This window comes from Synchiropus splendidus, chromosome 13 (genome assembly GCF_027744825.2).
Source record: "Synchiropus splendidus isolate RoL2022-P1 chromosome 13, RoL_Sspl_1.0, whole genome shotgun sequence".
Taxonomy (NCBI): domain Eukaryota; kingdom Metazoa; phylum Chordata; class Actinopteri; order Syngnathiformes; family Callionymidae; genus Synchiropus; species Synchiropus splendidus.
The window spans coordinates 17,997,305-18,014,934 of record NC_071346.1 but is presented as its reverse complement, the minus strand read 5'-3'; the positions used below and the strand labels follow the sequence as shown (position 1 = coordinate 18,014,934).

The 17,630-nt window shown below is 41.5% G+C and overlaps 1 protein-coding gene across 2 annotated transcripts in view; it reads right to left on the bottom strand.

Moving 5' to 3' along the window:
- Positions 1 to 2,146: 2,146 nt before the first annotated feature.
- Positions 2,147 to 17,630, bottom strand: part of zswim5 (zinc finger, SWIM-type containing 5) — a 43,999-nt gene continuing 28,515 nt past the window's right edge. Inside the window, exons 5-16 of one of the 2 annotated variants that reach the window (XM_053883248.1) lie at positions 16,040 to 16,190; positions 14,073 to 14,249; positions 11,280 to 11,450; positions 10,960 to 11,106; positions 10,753 to 10,890; positions 10,126 to 10,176; positions 9,546 to 9,697; positions 9,000 to 9,102; positions 8,636 to 8,929; positions 8,271 to 8,434; positions 6,154 to 6,235; positions 2,147 to 6,077 (exon numbers count right to left, since the gene is read on the bottom strand). In XM_053883248.1, coding sequence (XP_053739223.1) covers positions 5,215 to 6,077; positions 6,154 to 6,235; positions 8,271 to 8,434; positions 8,636 to 8,929; positions 9,000 to 9,102; positions 9,546 to 9,697; positions 10,126 to 10,176; positions 10,753 to 10,890; positions 10,960 to 11,106; positions 11,280 to 11,450; positions 14,073 to 14,249; positions 16,040 to 16,190 — 2,493 coding nt within the window. In that variant the 3' untranslated portion in view covers positions 2,147 to 5,214. The remainder of the gene's footprint in view (positions 6,078 to 6,153; positions 6,236 to 8,270; positions 8,435 to 8,635; positions 8,930 to 8,999; positions 9,103 to 9,545; positions 9,698 to 10,125; positions 10,177 to 10,752; positions 10,891 to 10,959; positions 11,107 to 11,279; positions 11,451 to 14,072; positions 14,250 to 16,039; positions 16,191 to 17,630) is intronic. The other variant, XM_053883249.1, reaches the window with a different exon arrangement.

Here is a 17,630-nt window from a genome sequence, read left to right as displayed (position 1 = left end):
TGAGAATCCATGGAGGATAACTTTCGGTCGGCACCAAGGCGCTTCTGGAAAATGGTTAAGCATGTAAGAGACCCTCTGGAAAAATATCCAAGCAAATCCTGTCTCTGTTAGACATACACATACTCCCATACAGTACATTCTCTCTTTCTACTGTCTTACACAGAAAGATGATGCTGATGATAAAGCTGGTGGAGTGGAGCTTGAGGTGAAACCTCAATCATCTGCACCTAACGATTGAGAGTTTTGGAGTCCCCTTGAAGAAGCCTACAGAGCTACCGAGGAGAGAGGAGCACAGAAAACTCAAGAGAAAAGACAGAAAAGGCAGAAGATGAAATCAAGAGATAGAGGGCTCTCCTCTCCTCCACGAGTCCTCTCAACTGGTGAAGAGATGAAATGGAGTATGCTCATTTGGCCCTTATGGCAAAACAAAATCTTGGTGTCCTCAGAACAGTGTTGCATCTGAGAGGGTTTTTTTGACCACTGGTAATATTGTCACTGCAAAATGGAGTAGCCTTAACATGTGAATGGATTCCTTTTCTTGGAGAAGAAATTTTCCATTCCCAAGTGTTGGCATTTCATGGGAGGACAGTTTGTCTTAAGTCAAGTTTAATCTTCAGTCCGAGCTCATTTTTTTCCACACTTTAAAAGGCAACTCCTTTCCAATTTCTATTTACAGTTTAAATTTCAAATCCCTGTTCTAAACCCCATGTTAGCACAAGTATGTACACAAAACTGTGAAACAGTCAGAAACAGACTGTACAATGACAGTCAGGTTGCGTTTACATTTACACTGGTGTAGAAGATCTTTTTTCTTCTTTGATAAATGTGCATAGTTTGAGAATATTTGCTTTTGGCAGCGCCACAGGTAAGTGAGTGTAATTGTAAGCTGTCATAAAGCTCATAAAGGTCTCTGGTCCTGCTCCCCAACTCATGTTTAAGAGGAAATACTGTGGTGAAACAGCGAAATATTTAATCACAGACAATATACACAACACTGTCCAGCTTATGCTTACAAAGGCAACTCTAGAAGCATCTATCATTCAACATCAGAGATGGAACTCTGTCATGCAGACAGTGAGGAGAGGCAGGATCCAGCGAGAGGCATAAGCAACTGCATGACCGACGGAAGCAGATTATACAACTTTATTTTGACTGTACGTTTCAGAATGAAGCAAAGGGGTTCCCCACATTTGATAACACACCCAAGACCTTACAAGTCCGGTACAAACACTGTTTTTCCCTTCAATATAGTGACTAACATGACTAGCGTGGTTATTTTATTCAATCTATAACTGTGTTAGAACATGAGCAAAAACTGTTTTCACCATCCACAAAGTATATCTATCCTGTTTTAGCAACGCAATTCATCTGTTTTGCTGCAAACACATCTTCACTTAAAATGACATATACAAACAACAAGCATATAGACATTTGTTTAATGATTTGGCAGAGACAGCAGTGCATACAAAATTGACTTACAAGTCGAGTAGAAACATTGCCACTTCAGGATCAGATGAAAAGCCTTTTGTAGCTCTCAGTTATTTGCAGGCTGTAAATACATCTCCTATGTTGACACTTGTCCAAGATCTTGCTTCTTCTGCCATGATGTAAACAAAGAAACTCAGCTTGCTGCCGAGGCCGCTCGTCCATTCAGCCGTAAAGTCACAGTGGGGGGTGGAGTTGGGGCTGTGACACCACTCACAGAACACCCCTCCGGACGGCTCGCCCAGAGAAAGTTACATAGCCCAAGGGAGCATTCAACAGAGAGCTGGAGAGTCTGACTCTGGGATTTTGGACTGGTGAAAATGAAACCTGTCATCTCAGGAAATAGGAAAAATATCTATTTATGTCAAAATGTTACGCATTGTTGCTTTAAGAGCAGCATATTTTGGGTGAATTCTTAATGTCATATTTCTAATGAAGCACCATATTAGTGTCCCATTAGCAGTCCATCGCTGCAGGTATAGACACACCTAACGTCTTCTGTTTGCAGCAGGAGTCGTTCATTATGTGCACAAAGCATCAGGGTAGCCATTTGTTGTTTTCAGCACCACATGATATTTTTAAATGTTTACTTTAGTGGTGCTGTTGTTGTTGCTGAATGCTTACATGCTAAAAAGAAGAACCAAATCACTGTCATGTTTGTTTCACTTTATTCATAGAAAAGCACCAAAATTCCAACACAAATCATTACAAAATGGTAGTAATGTTACATAAATAGTAATAAATTCTCACTTTATAGACAGTAGCTCAGTAAGTTGCAACAAAATACACAAATAATGCTTATAAAAAAACAAACACATCTAATCATACTTCTGTGTTAACAATGGAGATACCTTTTTAATTCACCAATTCAGTAGCACAAAAGGCAACTAACACTTAAAAATATTCCCTGAAAGATAGGGAAGAAGTGACAAATGAAGCTGCAGATGAACTAGTGAACCAACAGCAACTCTACTAGACACCGCCAGGGAGAAAACAATGAAGACAGGATGTATGTGAAGTGCCAAAGTAAGTTGTAGCTCAACAAAATGTGAGAGTGAATGCATAAAATTTTATCAAGGAAGCAGGCAAATAATAATCCAATTTTCCTCTACATTCATGATGACCTCGCCGCAACTGCAGTGTGATTGACCTACACAGATAAAGTTGCTGAGGTAACTAGCTTCTGCTACAGCTGCCACACAGCTCGGTGTAAGAACGTACAAAAGGCTTGAGATCTATTGTTTTTCTCCCAAATTTGGCAGGCGGTGGCTGGCTACTGTGCATGGTCCAAACAAAACAAAACAAATACAAATACAAACAAACAAAAGCATAGGTATGCTGTATTCCATTCCATTGACAAAAATACATGGAGGCCTCTTCAAAGAAAACGGACCACCAACATGGTTCTGCATAGTCAGATTTAGTTCAATGGATGCCTTTCAAGTCTCCGCACACAACATGCTTCCTTTTTCTCTTTTTAAATTTATTTATTTTATAAATCTAAAACTAAAAATATAAAGACAAATAGGAGCCCCTGAGAAAAGCTTTTGCTTCTTAAAACTGTGGCAAAACTCTTCAAGTACACACCCAGCCCCAAAGAAGTGACATATAAATAAGAAGTCCAAGTGAACAAATCAAACATACACTTTTAAATAACAATAACTTTACAATTTTCAGAATTGATACTTTCATATTTACAGAATCTTAAATGCTACTACTTTTTTCTGGTTTTATTTCTTGATGTCCCTGAGAACTGAGTGTAGCCTCTACGTGTTGGCCTGGGCTTTGTTACTTTGGGGGTGGGTCATGAGGAATTCGTTGTTCATATTCAGTCAGTTTCCATGGAAAAATGACTTGATAGGTCTTGTGACTAGTTCCAAGGTAGCTTTGGTGTCAACATTAGTGGTTGAGTAATCATCAAGTACATCTGCTGCTTACAATCTTAAACAGAATGTTGCTTGAACCTGGAGCAACAAATGTGGCTCTGAACTTCTGGTAACTGACATCCATGAAACATTTACAGAAAAAAAAACGGCTGTTATAAGAAATGTTAAGGAATGAGCAGATGTTGGTGCTAATAGCAACAATGACCAACCCCTCGCGCGCACGCCATGGTGGTTGCAATGAGATTTCAACCAGGCGGCATGCTCCACTGAAGCTGCAGAGGCTGTTGCATGGCAATCAGTTTCTGTAGGCAACAATGGCAGTGCATCCATTCACGCAAGATGAGGCACTGCAGTTGCGGGGACTTACAGTGGTCAGTAACCAGCTTTGTGGGAACAAGTGTTTGTAGAGTGTCCACTAGATGTGTTGTGTGTGTGCGCGCAGATGAGAGTCAAAACACTTCTCAACAGCAGTGCACTGTGCCACTGCACTGATTATTGAACAAGGATGGTTCAACCCCGGTAAAAGATTATCTGGACTGTCGGAACCATGCTTCACATGAGGTCCACATGAGGCCCTTATTTGACCACTTTCCTTGTTGACTGTGGAATCGAGTTTCAAGGTAGATTCTTTTATACGTCGGCTTGGTGCGTTTGGCTCTGGCTCCATTGACATGGTGATTGAAAGGCTAAATGTAGCTACTTAATTTACCGAATCAACTTTGTTTTTCATTGACTGGATGCCACTTCCTGGCCACTTCTCAGAGCAGTGACACTGCACGCCAAGTGGAAACCCTCAGACTGACATTAATTAAAAAACACATATGCCTTCGGTGGAAACAAAGGGTAACAATAGGCTATTTTGGATGGGACAGAATCTTTTAAAATGCCATTTTGTTTGGCCCCAGTTAAATGATGTGGTGCACGCGTCCTCAAATATTTTGGTCTTACATCATGTGCCACAGAGTGAGCCTTTTTGTTACTGGTGCAACAGATCAATACTGAGCAGTGATCTATATGGACCACTCTCCACGGTTTGTACTGCACACGGTCCGCAGATTGGTTGATGAAAGAAAAAAAGTTGCTCACATAAAGGCAGTGTGACAGTGGAAATGCAAGGAGCATAGCCATCCATTTGAAGCGGCATCACCATGATGTGTCAGCAACAGGAGCCAAGATGTGTACTGCTCAACAACCGTCATCACTGTGGCATTTATGCAGCCCTTTGCAGCAGAATCCAGCCGAGCTAAAGGTATTACAAACGTTATTGGTCAGAAGGGTTGTAAGATCTCATGCAGTCAGCATATGGCTCATGCAAATGAGGCTTGTCTCATGCGCTCACACATTTCATTTGTAAACACTGTGATGCGGCCCCTGTAGGCACCGCAACAAGTGGCAGATTCACCTCAATCCCTTTGTGCAACACAATGGCTTGTGCAACACACTGGTGCTTGGAGTTGTCATCATATCTTTTGTATGAGTTTCATTTAATGGGAAAAGGTATTTTCGGACAAATTTATATTTGCCCCAAAATACTTTTTTTTGTCTTGTGTTATAGTTTTTCTTGGTGATCCACAAAAATGACCGGATGCGTGAGTCGAAACCCTGACAAGTCTGAACCATGCATTTTTTTTTATCTGTTGCACCAATACTTTTCATTGTCACATTGCCCAGAACCACCATCACCGAGAGCAGAGTAAGTAGTAACACATCTTGGTTCACAGTCAAGGGGAAAAAAAAACAAAACATAAACATCCTGATAGGATTCAAGGCTTCATCAACAAATGGCTCAGTAGATGACATGTATATAAAAAAGAACCACAAAGTGTATAGGGGTTCAGAGCCATCAACCAAAGCGTTCCCTGACTAGCATCATGAGTTTCTTCTTTCCCTTGTAGATCTGTTTCAGGTTGTCTATGAACTGGGCAAACTGGATGTGACCGTCCTGCGCCAGCAGGAAGGTCTCCCTGGCTTTGCTCAAGAACTCTATGAACTCTCCATAGTGTCGAGGGCTGATGTGTGTCAGGCGTGAGTGTGTGGTGTTGATAAACGCAGAGATTGTAGAGTCTAACAACTGCCGCAGAGGCGCTTTGTCTGTGGACATCAGCTTTCCAGAGGTCCTTCTTCCTGGAATACCGGCAAGTCCTGGTGCTGTCATAGTGCACCGCCGCAAGATGTCAGATAGCACTGTTGCACAATGCACACTTTTCACAACCAGGGGAATTATAGCCGCAAGCTCATTCTTTCCCAGAGAGTGACTCAATGCACATGCCCAGAGCACATCATTAATGGCAGGGTGAGTGTCTTGGTTGTATGCAAGGTTGAGGTGAGTCATAGCCAGGGAGGCCAGCTTGAAGGAGCGCAATGGGTATCCTCTGTGTTCCATGTACCTGGCAATGGTGAAGAGTTGCGAGTATGTCATCCCTGTTGACGCTGCGTCAATAACAATCTGGTAGGCAGTTTCAAAGGCAATGTGGTCCTTCTCACATAGCGTCAGGGCGGAAAGCGTGCAGTTCTGGGGGTCCTTCATAGCGCATTGCAGAGCTAGAGTCCTGGCGCAGTTCGCCAGCTCCTCCCGCTGTGCGTAGTCCAGGCTGAGGCGCAGGATGGTGTTGTGGGACATGACAGTTGCTGCCACAATGCTGGTGGCCTCTGTGGGAGTGAAGAGAGTGTACCAACTCTGTAAAATGCTGACCAATGCCCGGAGACCTGAAAAAAGACAAAACACTTGAACAGCAAGTACACAATTTAGACATGTCTAGATTTAATCCAAAGGGGAACTCACCGACTTCAGTGGCACAAGTGACCAGCCAGCGGACCATTTCTCTCCGCCTCCAGTTCAGAGTAGAAAGTGTCATCCTCATCACCTGCAGAACATATACACTGTCATCACAATGCTCACAACAAGCTACACACGTGAGTTCTGTTGCATGAAACATGATGATATGAGAATAATAAACGATGATATTGGCAAACTGGTTTTGTTCTGCAGTTTTGATGAGGAGGACGAGCGCAGTACCAAAAGTCAAGTAGATCGCACCTAGATCACATCTGATGGCCACAACTGTGCTTACGGTTCTCTCCTACCACATTTTTTGGCTGTGTCAGGCAACTGTACCGGAGTGAATGCCGGGAAGACCACGATTCAAAGTAGAATCCGATCAGAAAACTTTATTAATCCCAAGGGAAATTCTGTATGAAGGTAATGAATGTCTTTTCCGTGTATTTTCCTTATTCATGTAAATTATTCTGTTGGACCCTTGGACATTTTCACTGAAGTCAAATTTTGTAGACATTTTATTCAAGTATTTTTATTCTGTAGTTTATAAATAGAAATAGTGAGTGTGCAACTTTGAACTTCAATTCAATATTTTGAAAAAGATCTGCCAAAACGAACATCATATGTTCCAGATCAATGTATCATGTGTCACATGACTGAAATTGTTGACAGTTTACTGTCTAATATTCAATACTAATTTGTTCTGTGGTTCACAATATAATGTAATTATGGGACCGCAACTGCTGGTAAGATTTTCATGACGTACTAATCCATTCTAAATCTTAAATTTGTGTTAAAATGGAGCCCAGATTTATGTACAGACGTTTTTTAAGCATGACTGAATTTGAGCTTTGAGTTTTCATGGTATTGATATCCAAGTAATAATAATAAGAATATAAGATAATAATAAATAATAAAACTAAACCAAGCCCATGTTTTATTTATAAGTATTTCATATGGTGGTCCTAGTTTTGTCTTTTGTCGTGAGGTCACAATTTGGGATAATGGGACAAGTCTGTGCTGTGCTGTCTCACCTCAAGGAAAACAGCAATTCCTATAGAGCTGTTTTTCATTGAGTGATGAGGTATGCTGTAGCATCAGTTGTCTTTACACATACAAACTGCAGCACACAATTAACAATAATATGATTATGGTGAATTTAGCAAAATAAACTGATGGCTGCACTTAGTTTTGGTTGTCAGTTATTCCTCAGTAGCCGCAAGGCAATGTAGGTAACTACAATGGCCGTAGCTACTGTATCAGACACATAGAAAAGATGCCTCCAGGGTTCACAAATGGAATATAACCATTGGCCAGTCATGATAATCATTAAGTCAATTAACAATACTGAGAATTAATGGATGGCTTTGCTGGCCTTGATAAAAAGCCACATTGATGTGTGTGAGAGCTAGCAGCTCCAACTCCACCCACAGAGACAGAGATTGGGTGACTGTTCAATGTGTTGTTCAAATGTGGCATTCCTACAAAAACACAACTTCTTGATCAGTTTCATTCCAATGCAATTCTTGAGACAAGAGACAATGGAATTATTATCATTATTATTGTTATCACTTCTAAGTCACTCACCAAGTTCTTCACATTTTGATCGCAATGGAAAGAAATTACTGATGATATCATTTATCAACGATTATGTGTTGGATAATAATCGTGCACTTGACAATACTGCGTCCGAAAGGCCTAAGATGAGTCGCAAGTCCCCCCCAACCAGATTAGTTGGAAAATTTTTAAAAAGCAAATCTAAGGAACTTTAGTCCACATAACAAAAGTGAATATTTTGATAGTAACAAACAGTGAGACAGCAATACAGACTCACAACGTGGCTAAACAGTTAGTGGAGTGACTGGGTAATTCCCTGAACCTTAGCATCACATAGACCTCCTAAGATGGCAGTCCTATGATGGGAAGATTTCTGGGGAGAACCCTGCTTACCAAACTAATGTTCTCATTGTATGAATACTAAATGTAAAAAAAAAATAATGCAAAAGTCAATGCTTGCAACTGGAGAAGTCTGAACATTAAAGTACAAATTACAAATGTAACATTTAATCTAGTTTTCATATCATGTTTTCACAGTTCCTACACAATGCTGCATGCATACAAACCTGCAGTCCAAGCTCAAGCGCCACATTAATTAGGGTAAGGTCAGGGGAGCTGTCAGCTGGTGTTGCTATCTTGAAGGCATCCTGAGCTAGTTTGAAGATCAGAGAGGATGAATGGATGTTCTTCTGGATGGCTTCTAGAACCGTCCGTAATCTCACCATGTCACCTGGGTGAGAACAAACAGTAGTCTTGAATGTGTTGATCTCTTCAAGCATATTGGTATAATAATTTGTGTTAATATGAGGGTGTTGTTTGTGTAGGATATACTGCACACAACTGATAGTGTGTATTGCACTGTGTAAACATTGATGAGTCATTGCAATTTTTTGTATGTATTGTTGTTGAAACGTTCTTATGTGAACACTACCTTTGGCAGCAGTTAGCATGGTGGAGGCCAGCTCACACTGCTGAGACTCCAGGTGACCCAGCGTGAACCAGCGAGGATATCTGCTAGGAATGATGGAGATACCATGATGGGGGTGACCCACATCTGCAGACCCAGCGGACAACTCCAACACTGGCAGTCTAATGGCACGGAGTGCCACCTTGTAGGCCAGGTCAGCGTCGTGTGGTAGCAGAGCAGAGAAGAGGTACTTGGCGAATGTGTGCATGGGAACACTTTCTCTGTGAATGACCTCACCGAGCCCGCTGAAGGGTCCAGCTGGAGCAAAATAGAAGTCTCAGTTAATTACCATTATCATTAAAAATGCAGTTGAAGTTTTTCTGCATACCTTCCAAAAGCTGGATGACCTGTTTCCTGAGGGATTGAACGAGCAAACCATCGAGTTCTAGCTCCTGCAGTTTTGCCACAATCTGCTCCTCATTTCGACATACCTGCACAGTGAACACACATCAGCCAAGTTTCAGACCAAAAATACTACGCCAACACAACACCTCTCAGACTAAAATATGTTGTGAATAAAAAGTCAACATTCTGAAAAGGTGACATTCAACCTCAATGTTTTTTGAATTTTTTTTTTTTAAATTTTACTCTCAAAGCACAGTTGCAATACTAGAATGACTTGGATTCCACAAACAAATAAAGGACATTTGCAGCATTTTGCTGTAGCTCTGGTATGCTTTGTACTGTCATTTTCATTTTTTTTGTCAATGTTCCATTTATGTGGTGATCTCTGCTGCATTTCCACTGAGCTGTCTATTTTGGTATGTATTGGGTACCCTTTTAATAGCATTACCACTTCCTATAGATTTCAAAAGGGTAAAGTAAAATGTATTGGGGATACAATCGTTATGGTTGGTAACTTTGACTAGGGTACCTTATCCTGAGCATACAGTCCCTCAGGCATGATCCGCTGCTGACCCATTCCCATCAGGGTGACCTCCAGAGCTAACGTCAGATATGACTCTCCTGTGTCGGGACTTCCCCACACAGGAACATGATGGAACACTGGATGTCGTGGCTCGCCATCTGAAACAGCAAAATTGCAACACAAACTTCATGAACCAGAAGCACAAATGCACCCAAAACTGTGACATAGCATAGCAGATGTAAAAACAGTTTGCAGATATATTCTACGCTTTCACCACACTCACTGTTTTGTTGCCTGTAATTACAAAGGGAGTCAATGAAGTGTGCTATTACCTAAAAGCAGACAAACCCAGCATCACAACCACATTCTTTGAGCTCCTTTGTCACAAATAATCTAAATCTAAATATCTGGCTAATGCAGAAACTACCGATATACTTATGGTGTCAGAAACACACTTAGACCATTCAATTACAGATATATGTGCAGGCCTATCAGGCTATGACATTTTAAACATTATCAGGATATTTTGGGGCTAGGAGTGATGACATATGTACAAAACCATATTCCAGCCAGTTTTAGATCTGACCTGATGGTTCCTGGTATTGATGCCTCTTTAGTTGGTGATCCACCTTGCCCACTGTAAACAGTTTATAGTTGGCTGTATTTACAGGCTCCCAAGCGCAAATGTTACATACAACACTTTTCCATCCTCAAGGAATAAAGTCAAATGAAAAACAGATTGCCAGTAATGAAAACTGTACTGTACTGGAATGCAATGTTAATGGATTTCAGTGTGTTTTTTTATGATTATTTTTAGAACTTTATTTCTTAATTTATTTGAGCACATTACAACAACACCGCAATAATAAGGGTAAATGAGATAATTTGGTTCACAATAACTGTGACATGAAAGTTTCATACCATGACATCCCTTGCAAGCAATGTCAAAAAATACCAGATTTACATTATCTTGTAAATGTAGAAGTAACAAGTAACATCCAACTTATGACCGGGATCGGTTCCGACCAACCGGTCTCAAGTCGGATTGGACGTAAGTCGAATGCCATTCAAATCAAGCAGGTCGTAAGTCAGCTGTTACTTGTTCAAGTGTAGTGTGTCTGTAAGGATACTATGTTTAGAGCAGCAGACCCAATAACAATAGTTACTTTAGGTTTTGCCTATAAATAAAATAATATAAATTGTCCTTCCATACCTCCAGAGTCCATGCAGCTGTCGTCATCCACTTGGCAGGTTTCTGCAAGTGTAGTGAACAAGCATCCAATGGGATCTAATGGGTGCCCCACCCAGCCCTCCAGGTTGGTGGTGGATGTGGTTCCTCTCTGCAGGAGTTCTACAAGAGAAGGTGTGGGATTGGCAAGATGTAGAAATCAGTGGACAGTATATTTAGCAAGACAGCAACCTTTCTTCTGGTGCTTATAGATGTCCATTTGTCTTTGCTGCTGGAGGCGCAAAGTGTTGATGATGGCAACAGCCAATCGCAGAGCTTCCCTGGAGTAACCGTGGGAACGCAGTGCATCGACACGTGCACATGCTGTTGGGACATGATCTGAGTGACAGATGGAAAAAAGAACAACAAATGAACACTCTGACAGAAGTAGTTTTTTTGTATGTATATTTGTTTCTGTATTTTTTTTTTATTTTACTTTTAAGACTTTGTTCTGAAAAAAATGCTAATGCCGCACGTTCATAAAGAATGCATAAATATAAATACACACATACCAAGCCACAAAGGCAGGCCCTGGGTGTTGAATAGCAGACTCTCTCCCTCTCTCCGATACGATGGGGAGATGTAGAAGTCACTGCTGATGATCCTCTGAAGGTGACTGTCCTGCCAGTGGAGGTCACACGCCTCCACAGCGCGAGTAAATACTGTCCTCCTCGGCCGGGACTCTGGAAGCAAGACACAAAAATTGTCAGCAAATGGTCATTTCACAACTACTGCATTTACTGGGCTACCACAATTAAGATAGTTTACAAGTACACTTCATAGTGACATCATAGTTTACGAGCGTAATTGTGCTGAATGAATGCTCAAACCCTTATCTTACCCATTCACCCCAACCCTTTGTTACTACAAAGAAACAAAGTTGGTCAAAAAAGGTAGACAACACTGGAGAAAGAATGCTCGGTCCCGGAAAGGAGACTAGGGACATTAAAGTATTACTTCCTGGGTGGAAGTTTGCCTTGGTGACAAACCTGGCTCCTCTACAGTGGACCTCAATACTATCCGGGTTCCAGAGTGAATAGATTTGGTCTGTCACGGCTCTCTCAGCAAGAGAGAGTAGTACGCTGTACATTTGGTAACAACTGTTCGGCTGTTCTGGTCCATATTATAACACAAAATATTTTGCTATTCTTTCATTATAAAGAGCAGCGAACAATGGTTGTGAATATAGGCATCACAGACACAATATTTTGAGCAAACGTTCACTCTCAGAAACCGTAATCAAATAACTTCAAACTATGGATGCACTGATCCCAACCATGGTATCGGGTATCGACCCGATCCAGCCTCTTAAAGTGGTACCAGGCATCAGGGGAAAATTGCCGAACCGGGGGCCGATCCTGCCATTTAAACTCTATGTTTAGTACTCACGTTGACGTCACACGCAGCGCATGATAACATGGCAGCAACAGTACATACAACGTTGCTGCAGCGTACTGCAGAGTTTTCGATTTCCAACAGAAACTGAGCGGAGAGGAAGTTCTCCACTCACTCGCGAGAGGATGGCTGGATCATGAGTTGCTCGATGCCTCTAAAGAGACCAGTAATCGAGGATGAGATCGCTCAGGTGAAGGAAGTCATTAATTGAGCGATTGATTATGCAAAATATAAAATACACAACACGTTTAGATAACAACATAATCATGTGAAACACTGAACTAACAAGCTTCGATCACGTGCATCCATCTCAGATGCGTGGATCATCAGATAAAATCATCACAGGGTCTCTGTAACTATGGATGTCATTGTTGAAAGTTTTCTTGAATGAAGCATGTGCTTTCAGCTCATTAACATAAAATCTTCCTGAATGTCTACAAGCTGCTTCGTCTGTGTTTCTCATGCAATAGAGACGGAGCGCGTCACAAATGAGCTGACACGCGGCTGTATATAATCAAATCTCAACTGTTGAGAGTTTCTTGTGTCAAAAGTGCAAGTAAAACTACAATCATGAATTCCAGTCATCCAATTACTGTACATGCAATGTAGTTAACGAAAATAACTGTTCATGGATTAATGCTCAAACCTTCATCAGACCCATTCCTTCTCAGGTAGAAAAGGTTTTTATTGAAGTTTCACTAAACTGAACTGGTGTTGATGCTTTTTGGAGTTGTTACCACATTACACTTGAACACATAATGTAGTCGTGGGGAATCCAGGTATTTTTGAAGTGTTATTTTTTCAATTTGACATTACTGGCAATCTGTTTTTCATTTGACCCTTTTGTTAATTATGTGGAATATTACGATTCATAATATGCTTGGCACCTACTTGGCCAACTTTTCTACTCTAGTATTCCAAGTTGGTGAAATGGAGAGCATCCACACTTTAATGGCTGGGTGCCGTGCATTGGTTTTGGTTTCATACAGCCCAGACCTGCAGCCCATGCAGTGGTTTCCCATTTGTTCTCACAGCAACATGCACGTCAAACACATAGTGTTTTATGAAATTGATTGAAGAAATTTTCCGGGTTGATTTCCTGACTGTATGTTCCACTCCATTCCAACTCTCCATTCCAAGCGGTGCTGCGCATAGCTCTGCTAGAAATAGAATCATGCTGTTGAAGCAGTGTAGCAGTGGTGCGGTAACGTGCAGTAACACAGGCAACATTTGGCAAACACTTCCACACTACCACTTCCATAATGTAATTCCATATGAAGTCATTTTCCTTTTCACTTAAAGCATGAACAGTGTTATCCCACAGCATGGAAAGGGGTTAACACTCAAACATTGGTATCAGATCAGTATCGGTCGATACCCAAAGCCAAAGCCAAAACTAAAACTAAATGAAAGATGAGAAAGAAGATTGAAAATTTAGAAACCCTCTCATGTCTCTGTCAATTTGTGCATCGTCATCATTGTCAGTCCACACTGTCTCTCTCAGCGATTAATTTGTTCTGGACGTGTGTAAATGCTAATGTTAGCATATAACCCTCATTTGCGCAAGCGCCATGCTAGCTTGTTATTTGTTTTTATAGCATTATGCACAATGCCCCTACAGTGCTGGGATATGTACGACACAATTTCAGGGGATTCGTGAAGACAGACCTGTGTGTGTGTTCATGCTAGCAGTCAAAGGTGGCACAGTCATCGTAATATCTATTTTTAAAGTTCATGACCTGAACAACCCTTTGACACTTAAGGGTCAAAGAGGTGTATACTGTATGTCAAAACATAATTCACACTCACATCATTTGTAGCCAAAAATGGAAAAAAACATTCATACTATTGACCAACTAACTCATGACCATGTTATAATTGTACTGTTTTTGGCTAAGAAGCCAGCTGACCTTGTGCATGGTTTCTCTGTGGCAAAGCATTGGTGATATTGGGAAGGTCACTTCCATAGTTTCCGTCTTCCAGTGGACAGACGTCCATGTCACTCCACTTCTTCAGTTGCTTCATCCAGCTGTTCTTCTCTTCACTCTTACAATGAGGGTTCAACACCACACACACCCACAGTGCACCTGTGCGGAAACCAAAATATTAGGGGTGGCAGTACAACAGACATATGCTTCACTGAATTGATACATTTCTCTGGATTCTTTGGATTATATTGATGCACACAAAATGGCTCCTGGGAAATGATATTGTGCCACTGAGATCAATCTAACTAGAATCAAGGAATACGGCTGCACCGTTCCATGGTTTGAAAGACGGAAACGTTTTAGGTGTTGGAGCATTCCTGGAGATATTTGGAACTTATTGGTACCTCTGACGACGTGCTGCTGGGCACCGGCACATCAGGACAACTGGATTACTGGATACTTAGCCATACATTATTTGCCTACACAACTAACCAAACAATGTCTACTAAGAAGTTGGCAGATGAAAAAGTAAAAAAAAATCTTTGAACTTCATGTCAGAAGAACAGAGCCAGGTAGCAAAACAACAAATGATTTCAATGGCTCTAATTCAGAAGGTTCAATGCTTGAAGGACAAAAGTATATAAATATGAAATTGAAAGATGAGTGGACGATTTGGAGTAGTATTTGCAAATGGATCACCTGGTGATCTCGGGGCCTTCAAACAAGCCACCGTACCAGCACATGGATTACAGCCAGAGACAAGGAAGGGGAAGACTCACCGGTGGGTGAATTTCGTACGGTGGAGCAGTAAGTCAATACAATAAAGGTATAACACTGGACAGTGAATATAAAGCTGCTTGTCTCAGCCTTCCACAGAAACAAGAGCAACAAACAAAACAATTATGTGTGTGAGTGGGTATAGTATAAAATTGAGGAACTGCACAACACTAATGGAAAAACTCCCGCAATCGATGGCTTCTCGTGGATTTTTACAAGGGGTTCGAGGATATTCGTGCTTATGACATATTGGAAGGCCTGGACTACGGCTGCCTTCCTCCATCCAAAGAAATGGAAGCCAGGACCTTAAAAACTGATGTCCTGTCTCCCTCCTCTGCACAAACTACAAAAAACTCTCCAAAGCCTTTGCCAACCAGCTAAGAGAAGTCATGGAAGAACTGTTCTTCTTCGTCTATTTAGCTCAAATCGCACTTTTCCACAGAGGTAGATGATGTCACAGGCACAGTATTTAGACAAAAAGTGTTTCATTTCTTTGTCTCACTTTGCACTAATCGACAGAGCTTGCTGACCTCCCCAATGCTGCCACTTAGAGCAGAGAAGCTGTATTGATCTGTAGCTTTTTTGCCTCACTCAAAGGAAGGCAAGAAAGCTATAGCCTTTGGCCAAACAAGCTGGCTCTGCATCAGAAGTCTTCTTAGAGAGTGCTCTCTAACCATTTTCTATCGCTTGCTGTCTCCTGGATTTGGCTGATTCTGCTCAGTCACATCGTATTATATTCACACAAAAGCGCTCTTTTCCTTAGTGATCAATGATGTTCACCACTTTCCACCATTTTCCGCTTTTTCCTCTGCTGTCACCACTTGCTCCTCCATGGGTAATGTCAGGTTGTTGTTGATGAACCATTTTCCCCACACTCACTTGTCAACACTTCTGGACCACTTCACACTTGGTCAGGACCAATGGATCCTTTCCTCCTTGGGAGTACTATCCTCCTCAGTGACAAGTGTGCTGCTCCATCACTCTTCCAGAACATTTTATCACAGACAGGGCTATGTGGAAGCGATCTCATTGACCTCCCAAATGCTGTCATTGAGAAACTGGGGATGTATTGATCTGAGCTTTTATCCTTCACTTGAAGGAAAGGAAGTCATCTACAGGCTTTGCCAAATAGCCAGTCTGTCTCAAGTACAATATTTTGACTGTCAACTTACCAAGTTCGTCCCAGAGCAAACGGCACTTGTCAGTCATGCCAGTGCCTTGCTGTCTCCATAGCGACAGCCGAGGGTCCTCCATGAACTGCTCTGTGATGAGTGTCAACATCCGAGCGCCGTTTGAGTCTCGCATTCTTAGCATCTCTCGCACCTGAAGGATTACATACATTACATTGTTTTTGATTATTTGTAATCTGTTAATGGGGCTGAGCAGAATTAAATGCATAAAAGATAATAGATAGGACAGTCAGTCATCAGAAAAGTATGTAAAAGGCTCTGCAGGACATGTATGCGGACATTGAGACAGTGGTGAGGAGACCTACAGGAGAGATGGGGGGTATTACATGGTATGGTATTACATCAAGGTCAGCTTTCAGACCCTTAGGTTTTGTATTGTAATGAGCAGACTTAAGAGTGAATTCCATTTCGTCCGTTAATACGCAATCCTTAACCCTCAAACTCAATCCTCAAACTTAGCCCTCAAAACCAAGTGTTAGGAGGTATGTGTGACTTCGAAAAGCGACAGCTCTTAAATGCAGACACATCCATAGACTAAAGAGAGAAGCATTGTGCAAAAACAGTGTTCAGTAAAGAAATCTTTGCACCGTCACGGCGACTGTCGGAACCAGTTGCACTTGATACTTAACAATAAAGGGAATTGTGCATTTATTATACAATATTAATATCTTTCGTTGCTGGTGCTACTAATAAAGACGATGATCTGACGGAGGAATGCTGAGTGAGGAGAGTGTGCTGGAGTGTGCGTGAGAAAGAGATAAGTTACAGATGGAGTTCAAAGGCGGGAGTGAAGCAGCTACTGGAGGCCTGAGCAGACATTGTAACTTGTTAGCGGGTCCAAGGTCAGACGAAGGAGGTTGGAAAGGAACCATCTTCTCCAGGGCTGGATGCACCTGGACGGAGCCCACGTGGAGAACTTTTGTGTATAAAGGGGTCAAGACCTCGGATAGCTTTTGTCGCTCTACCGGGCTACTGCTAGGGCTAAATCAGGTATAGTTGTTGACCTAGAAATCTTCTGCGGTTTTATGTATTAGACTCCTCTATCAGGGAATACATTTCTTGGACATAAGTTGTTGATTTCCTGGTTGTCATTCTCATGAGTGAACGGACATGGGAGGTGTATTCCCAACAACACCATGGACAAATCAATCAAATAAAGAGGAAATGTGTGATACTTGGGTCAGAAAGTTAAAATAATTTTGACTTGTGCTGAACCACTACTGTTCAGTCACCAGCCGACTGGGCAGTGATCCAGTGCTATCGCCACTGAAATGCTGAGCATGGTGCATTTTTGTAATTGAAAAGCAAAAATCATCGTTCAGGCCTGCTCTGCATGTTGTGTCATCAAATGAATGATGAGAATTGGGACAGTCCTTGCACTTTTGAGGTTAAGGATTAAAGACGTCATTGGAATTCACCCTTATATTTAAGATATGTAATGAGAGATGAATTCAAAGAGAAGCTGGGGAAGTAGGGGTATTGCATGTACATTTTTTTTTAATTTTGTATGTGTGTGTGTGTGTGTTCTTTGCACTACAAATACTCATTGCTTTTGGCAAATGAAGCATATTTT